At 37.3% G+C, this 7,732-nt stretch overlaps 1 protein-coding gene across 1 annotated transcript in view; it reads right to left on the reverse strand.

Moving 5' to 3' along the window:
• ZCCHC8 (zinc finger, CCHC domain containing 8) overlaps positions 1 to 6,870 on the reverse strand; it is a 10,993-nt gene extending 4,123 nt beyond the window's left edge. Inside the window, exons 1-9 of the mRNA XM_009998418.1 lie at positions 6,836 to 6,870; positions 6,165 to 6,239; positions 5,670 to 5,775; positions 4,943 to 5,020; positions 4,518 to 4,621; positions 2,709 to 2,774; positions 1,510 to 1,570; positions 903 to 1,045; positions 1 to 126 (exon numbers count right to left, since the gene is read on the reverse strand). The exon at positions 1 to 126 is cut by the window's left edge and continues 2 nt beyond it. Of these exons, the coding sequence (XP_009996720.1) occupies positions 1 to 126; positions 903 to 1,045; positions 1,510 to 1,570; positions 2,709 to 2,774; positions 4,518 to 4,621; positions 4,943 to 5,020; positions 5,670 to 5,775; positions 6,165 to 6,184 (704 nt within the window). The 5' untranslated portion in view covers positions 6,185 to 6,239; positions 6,836 to 6,870. The remainder of the gene's footprint in view (positions 127 to 902; positions 1,046 to 1,509; positions 1,571 to 2,708; positions 2,775 to 4,517; positions 4,622 to 4,942; positions 5,021 to 5,669; positions 5,776 to 6,164; positions 6,240 to 6,835) is intronic.
• Between the last annotated feature and the right edge of the window lie 862 nt (positions 6,871 to 7,732).

Raw genomic sequence — 7,732 nt, forward strand, 5'->3', positions numbered from 1 at the left:
GCAAGTCCTGAGTGCTCCATTTCAGCCTCCTTGAGCCAACCTGGGGGATAACCCAGCTGACGCATGCGATAGATAAATGGAGGAAGACTCTTCTCAGTGACACCAAGTGCATCTTGAAGTTCGCCACTAAGTGAAGAACACAGAAAACAAAAAGTCCTCCAGTAAAATCTATGACTGAGTTTTGACAAAAGGAAATTATGAACATTTTGTTGAATTTTAATCAAGTTAAAATAACTTAAGTTTCAGCTCAAATTATGTTGCCTGTCAATACCAGATATAATAATTTTAGGCAAAAAAACAGCTCTGATGTTAAAGATAATTTTTAACACTTTCATTTCTCCATACAAGTGTATATAGCCTTAAACATTTTATGAGCATTAACTCTACAATGAGAACAACTGACTAGACTTGTTACTGGCCTTAACTGTAGCTATGGCAACAGGAATGGTGCAGCTTAATGCAACACTAAATTTACTGGTAATTTCTTTGGAGATGGCTACAGTCATATTATGTTTTTTTAAAACACTTTGAATAGAGAGAAGATGGGAAGGGACACTCAAAGCTCAACATTTTCAGAATCTTGAATGCATTTTTAGTTTGTTAGGAATATAATATATCTGCAATTTGAGTGGCCAAAGAGTAAAATTTGTATCCCTGTATTAGGGAAAGTGCCATGGGAAAGGACAGGACTACTTAGTTAGCAACGAGTTTTCATTCAACAAAATATATGTGAAATTCATTTAAAAAAAAATTATGTATCAAACAAATCTGAACATAACACATCTATAGTTAAGAGTAGCAGATGGAGTTAGAGAACTCCAGAAAGTAACATCTGGCACTCCAAAGGCAGAAAAGGTATTCCAGAAAAGCAGTGCAACAGCTAATGGAAGGAAAAATGGTACCTAATTACTCCTGGTTTAAATTTTCCAAACCTCTCTTCTACTTCTTCTGCGTGATAACGCTGCTGAAAATTCTGATTGCTCGTTTCCCCACAAGCTTCCAAAAACTCCTTTCTCTTCTCACTTATGCGAGCTGCATTTCGTGGCTTAAAGATAATACAATTGGGAAGTTTAGATGTGGACAATTTACAACAGATGCACTCCTTCACCCAACATAAAACTGGCACTCCTCGTTCTCAGCATGCTTAATCCTTCATCACACAGGCCATGTGATGGAACTGCAGTAATCATGAGAACTATATAACAAAAAATCAGCAGCATTGAATCTAGTGGAGCTCTACAACAGAAGGAGACACTGTTCAAACTGAAAAATGTCCCTCCATAAATTAAAGGAGAGATTCAAACCCTTATGCTAAGAAATGAATTTACATTCTGATTTATTGTGCTAAAATTTGTAAGGATGAACAGCATAAAATAATCCACAGAGATGAATAATTTGTACATCCTGATCCCAATGCACCTAATTATTTATTTTTTTTTTAAATGGTGCAGTTACACTGAAACATTTCTGGGAGAGCAGCAGTCTTGTGAACACTGATGTAGACTTTACCTTTGGGCAGTCCTTCATTTGATGGTCTTCAGAACCACAATTGAAACAATGCGGTTTTGGCCTGCTTAAAAAATGCACAAGAAATTAAGCCTGAAAAATCATTCTGCAATGTCAAATGCACTTAATTATTTTAATAATACAGATATAGGGCAGCAGTCCATTTAATATACCTGTAGAACATGAATACCTCTATGGCTCTTTTTCTGCTTGTATCATCAGGTCTGATCGTTTTTACACTACTGAGAATCAGTTACCAGTAGAAACAAGCAGGAGAGCTTGACTAGTTCTTTGGGAAATCCTGGCCCACAGTTTGAATGTTATTGTGAAATTGCTCTGAAAACCTGGACTGGAAGTGCAGCTCGCTTTAACTTGAATTGTCCTTGTAAATCCATGCCATTACAGAGGGGGACATCCCAACCTCTTACAAGATTTTAGAGAAAGATTTATTTTCTGAACATTGACTTTTACTGAATTAGGATAGAAATTAGAAGTGGAAACAAAAGGGTGACACAGGGATGAATGTTCAGGATACCCCTTCTCAAGCACACCCTCAAACCTCTTGAAGCCTCTAATGTGTGAAGTGAAGCGTGTTTTCTGCTCCATCTTTACACAGTACTCCAACAGAAACCCTCTGCAGCGATCCCAGCATTTTACCACCATCCCATATATGAGAACAATCCTTCAATCTGCTTCCCACAGCAGCTCTAATCAAACCAGAATTTGCACCTTTATCTTTGAAATTCCCATAAAAAGCTTGCCCAGTCTTCACTGTATCTGGAATCAGAGATTTTCAATGCTATGAAGACCACACAATCTGTCAGGCAGAAACTCAGTTTGCTTTACTTTACCATAAAAGCTATATAATCCACTCTTGAGATAATTTTTTTAGGCTTTTAAGACAAACTATGTCAGAGTTGCTCCACAAAACAGTAAGAATGATAGTACACCAGTGCAAGGTTAATTAAAACAATCACTAAAAGGCAAGCAACAGAGAAACTAAACATAAACTTCAGAGAGTTTTTACACATTGATTTTAGGCCCTTCCTAAATAAAATTAATAAACAAGAGAAATTCACTGACTGCAAAGCTCAGCACTGGTTTACTTAAAATATGTTCAAGGGTTTCATATAGTGGGGAATAATTACAGTGTACATGTGAACTTTTCAGCTCAAAACTTTATATTTAAGAATAATACAAACCTTTTCGGTTTTACTTGTATTTCTTGTCCATCTAGGGAGAGAATCTGGCTGAAAACTTGCGGATATCTTTAGATTTCAATAAGGAACTGCTACTGGATGAAGCAAAATTTCAATCTTGTTTAAAATATCAGTGAAAACCTAATATTGCTTTGAGTGGAACATTGACTCTTACTCTTTTGGATTGTTACAGATGAGTCCTTGGTATGAAGTCCATAGCATAAACTATTTGCTAAGAGGGGTTTATGGTGTTTCCTCCTACCCAGTTTCCATCCAATAATCAATTTTGTCATTGATCAGCACTTGCTAAAACCACAGTCCTCTGGCTTACAGGCAGACGTTTCAAGCTGATAATTCTGATCTGCTCTGCAGCAATCTTATTAATAACATGTTGATAGTTTCAAAAATACAACTCACTTCTCAAGCACATGGAGACAGGTCCTACCATACTACTTGTGTTTGGTTTTGGACTGCAATAGGCCAGTTGCTCAGCCCATTTGTCTAAAAACATACAAAAAGACAAAAGGGCTGCAAGTGAACCAACACAGCAAAGACTAAGAGGGTCAGCAGAGTTCAGAAGCTTCCAGAATCTAACAGTTGCTTTTAAAAAGAAAAGCAGACACCAGATGCTAGTCAGACTGATGTGTTAATTGAGTGCAGTACTTGTGTGATTTAGAAGCACAGTACCTGACACACCACCTCACTCAGCAGCAAGTGCTATTTTAGGCTTATGTCACCTGTGGGAGCTCTAAGAAAGATGCAGCAAATACATTTAAAGTGCAATAGCAAAGTTAAGCTGGCAGACATGAAAACTTAGTCACGCTTAACTTTGTATTTCAGGAAGAATTAATGTTAGGAACCTATTTCCTGCATCTGGAGGGGAGACAGTCCAGGTATCATTTGGAGAACCAGAGTGACTGAAAGCACTGTAAGAGGCAGCTTTCCAACTGTGAAATTACAGCACAGGCAGAGGCAGGCACAGGAAAACCCAGCTTAGCCACCTTATCAATTTGCAATTTTTGTTTAGATACATGTACTTTTTTTAACACTAGGAAATTATGTTTATTACAAGCTTGGTAAACAGAAATTGCAGAAATGAATTGTGAAACTGGTTCTTGCACTGACTCTTTCTGGGGCAGAAGTAATTCTGGTGAATGATGGAAGGGAGATTACTTGAGAAAAATGGAGAAATTTCTTGTCCCATTTCTTTTTCTCATGTAGGACTACAATATTAAAAATATAAAATAATTATTAAAAGCATTTTTCCCAACATTTCCCTCAATTCCACCTTTCATACACTGCCTCTTATAAACAGCAAAGAACCAACTTTAAAACGGATGCAAGTTAAGAGCATTCCGTACCTAAATTTCACTAGGACTTTCCCACTGGCTCCCACATATGGAAAAAAAAATACCTTAGAGCATCTTTGAGTTAGCCAAGCCCTTTTCTTCCCCTAAATTGCGTATTTTATAGAGGAAAAACACTTAGTCATATCTACAATGAGCTGTCACTCCAAACCTGATTACAGACTGGGCCAGGAAGTTTCTACAGTCCCAAGATGTATTGATGGGGATATGGCTTCATTCTTCCCAAGCATAAGCCTTCTAAAAACCAGGGAGCAAATAGTATCAAAATATTTGTATGTCTTGAGAAAAAAGGCACTAACTCACGGAAACTTTCCATCTGTAACAACTAACATGGTTTTGATAGAAATGCACAATCTACTGAACAAAATTTGAGCTCAGTTTACCAACTAGAATTCTTTGGATGTGACCTACAGAAAAAACACCCTTGTTTTAGTAAACAGGATACTTAGGTATTTCCCATCCTTCTGTCAGCTGTGGATTCTCATTTAATAAAGGCTGTCCCAGTTTATCAAGACAAAAATTGGTAAAATACAGAACACTTCCTACAACCTGTAGAAAAAAAGTCAGAGAATTGTCAGAAATGTGTCAGTACTTAGGTCAGGTTGGTAGCATTTCTATAACTTTACACTGCTTGAAATACTTGTAGGTTTGTTTTTTTTTCCCCCACTCTGTAGGAATTTACAAAAAATACACACCCACACCTGTACAAATCAGTACATTTCTTCCACTAATGTAGTGCAAACATGCTGAACTTAATATCTATTATGATACACTGATCAATTAAACAACTTATTTTAATGGCAGTGTATATGGAATATGTAGAATGAAGAAGCAGACCTACCATTGAAGAGTACATAGTCAAAAACTTACACTAAAAGCTTCTTTTATTTTTTTGACAGAATTTGAGCTTGCTGTTTTACAGTCCTCTTCTAAAAGAACACTGGAGGGCTGACATGAAAAATAAAAATGCAAAAAATTAATTTAAAACAGCAGTAAAAGCAAGAGCTCCTAAATAACTAATGCAAAAGGCAGAGAACATTGAATACTGCTTCTACTCTTTCATGAAATATTAGTTAGTAGGATGGAGACATCTACATCAGTCTGTGCTTTCCAAAAGCTTTTTCCACAGCCCAAAGTATGATACAGCTCATTCCCAATGTTTCCTTTGATGAAAAATATGCTGCATAAGAACATATTTATTCTTCTCCAAAGCTACAAGAAAGGTGGTGAGAAATGTGCCATTTCGCCCTTTTATTCAAAGTTTAAAAAATCAATGTTAAGGAAAACTCAAAATTCTGAAGTAGGAGAAGTGGGAACTTCCAGATTCTGTTGTTCATCTGTGCTCTTGTATATAAGTCAAAGTTAGGCCAATCACTATCAGGTTAGTGTGTTAAGTTTGTACCTCATGTCCTTTCTTGATTCTTTGCCCTATTTTTGGAACACAGTTACAGAAGATTTGTTTGATAGTTACTTGATTTGCAATTAAACAGCAAACACATCTACAATTCAGCTATTTCATAGTGTAGCATTTTAATATTCCCACCATAAACGTGGAAGAGAAGGAGCCCACTCATAACAATTGGAATTTTAAAAGTACCTGTGGCTTAATATTGAAGTGTGTTTTTTCTTGTTCATTTCTCTTCTGCTCCTCATATTTCTGAACTAAATTAAAAACAAAATCCTCAATTTCTTGGTGATATTGCCTGCAAAGAAGTGAAGTATACAAAGACATGAGCAAGACTGAAATATTTCATGTCAATATGTCGCATTTATCATTTACTATACAATCAACTGAGAGGAAGGGAAAGTTTAATTTACTGTATTTACCCACAAGGTTCATGAAACTCAAACTGATGTTTGGGCTCCCTCCAAGTTCCTGAAATCTCATTTCATTTAATGATAATAACTAATATTGCTTATGAAAGCAGCAGACCTGTCATATTGCTCATTATCCTTTCTCCCACTCAATTAACAAGCTTATGTTACTGAATAAAACATATATCCATCATTTGGACAAACACTAACATATTCAAATAAACAAACAAAAAGTCCCATTTCCTATCAGGATTGCTTTTTCTTGGAAAGTACTTACTTAGAAATGACATTGTTCATAAATAAAATCTGTAACAGAGGTCCATCACACTTGGAGTTCTCCACTGAAATTCCACTAGAAGCATAGAACAGACACACAGACAGTGGTTACTGCAAACACTCCCTGTTTTATCACAGCAAGGAGCCTGTAGTCTATGGAGAGAGGAACATTTGGACAATACAAGTTCTATCCTTTTAACAAGTTCATATCCACTTCAACAGAAACTCCTCTTTCAAGCAAAGCAGGTTGCCTGGTGTGAGGTGGAAAGAAAACAAAACACCACCACACTACAAAAATTTTCATCGAGCTGCACTAAAGTATGATAAAATTTTATCAATAAGATCTCTTATTTATTCAACCATTTTAAATTTCTTGTACCTACTGATGAACTTTACAGAAAACTTTCCCTAAAGGCCATGTAAGTTTCATAAACAGAGAGATACACACAAAGTTACAGCAATACAAACTAAGTAATTGATACTCAAGTCTAAACGACTTTTCAGGAAAGGTAAGTGCATTTTAGAAGTCAAAAGCCTGAGCAGATATGGGGACAAAAGAACAAGGTTTCTAAAATATGGGAGACCTTGCTAACTCAGGCAGCTATTATCTCTGACAAACCACTTCAAACATATACAAGTCAAACAAAGAGTTTTAAGTCAGCATTAACATACCTAGGACGAGTCAGAATATTCAGCTTCCTTTTAAGTTCTTGATGTTAATTTACTGTTAAGGAACATGACTTTTTTCAGAAGACATAAACACACAGCTTAATTAAAGGATCAAAACAAGTAAGACAACACCTCAAAAGAATTCAAGAGAATAAGGAATGGAGTTTCAAGACCTTCCTTTTCACTATTTACAAATCCACGTTGCTGATAAAACACAATGAAACACAAAAAAACCGAAACCCCAACCAACCAGATAAAAGCTGTGACAATCCAGTTTAATTCATTACATGCACACGGGTGAAGTGTCAGATTTACAGTATTTTATTTTTAAAATACCTACAATCACCACAAAAAAAATTCAACGGCAAGACACACGCACTTTTAAATATAAAATACGCTATAAAAAACATTTCAGATTCCACTCTGCTACAGTATCTAACCCAAAAACTTTAGGGAACGAGTCACAACTTAAGTTTGAAATTAAGTTTCTAGCTACGTTGAAAACTGATTTTCGAAGTGCAGGTACAGATTTTCCTTTCCCTAGAAAGCAGAGTCCAGTGTCAAGCGTTTTAACGGTCACCCCAGGACTCAAGTTCTCAACTGCCTCCTTGGCCAACTGAAACTAAGCTGGCAGGGAGCTGGGCATTCTGAGGACAAAAGTTTTCAGTGAAAACTTCCTGTTAAACGATGGAAGCAGAAGCCAGTAAAAAACGGCCCCCGCACGGAGGCGGGTGGCAGCGGCCCAAGGCGGGAGCGGCCGGGGAGGCCGCCCCCTCCCCAGCGAGCTCAGCTCTCAGCGCCCTTCAGGACGCGCCAGGGCCTCACCCCACAAAGGCACCGGGCCCGGCCTGATCCCCGGGAGGCGGGAAAGGCCGGAGCCCCTCACAGCCGGCGGCGGCC

The sequence above is a fragment of the Chaetura pelagica genome, unplaced genomic scaffold (genome assembly GCF_000747805.2).
Source record: "Chaetura pelagica isolate M959 unplaced genomic scaffold, ChaPel_1.0 scaffold585, whole genome shotgun sequence".
Classification (NCBI taxonomy): Eukaryota; Metazoa; Chordata; class Aves; order Apodiformes; family Apodidae; genus Chaetura; species Chaetura pelagica.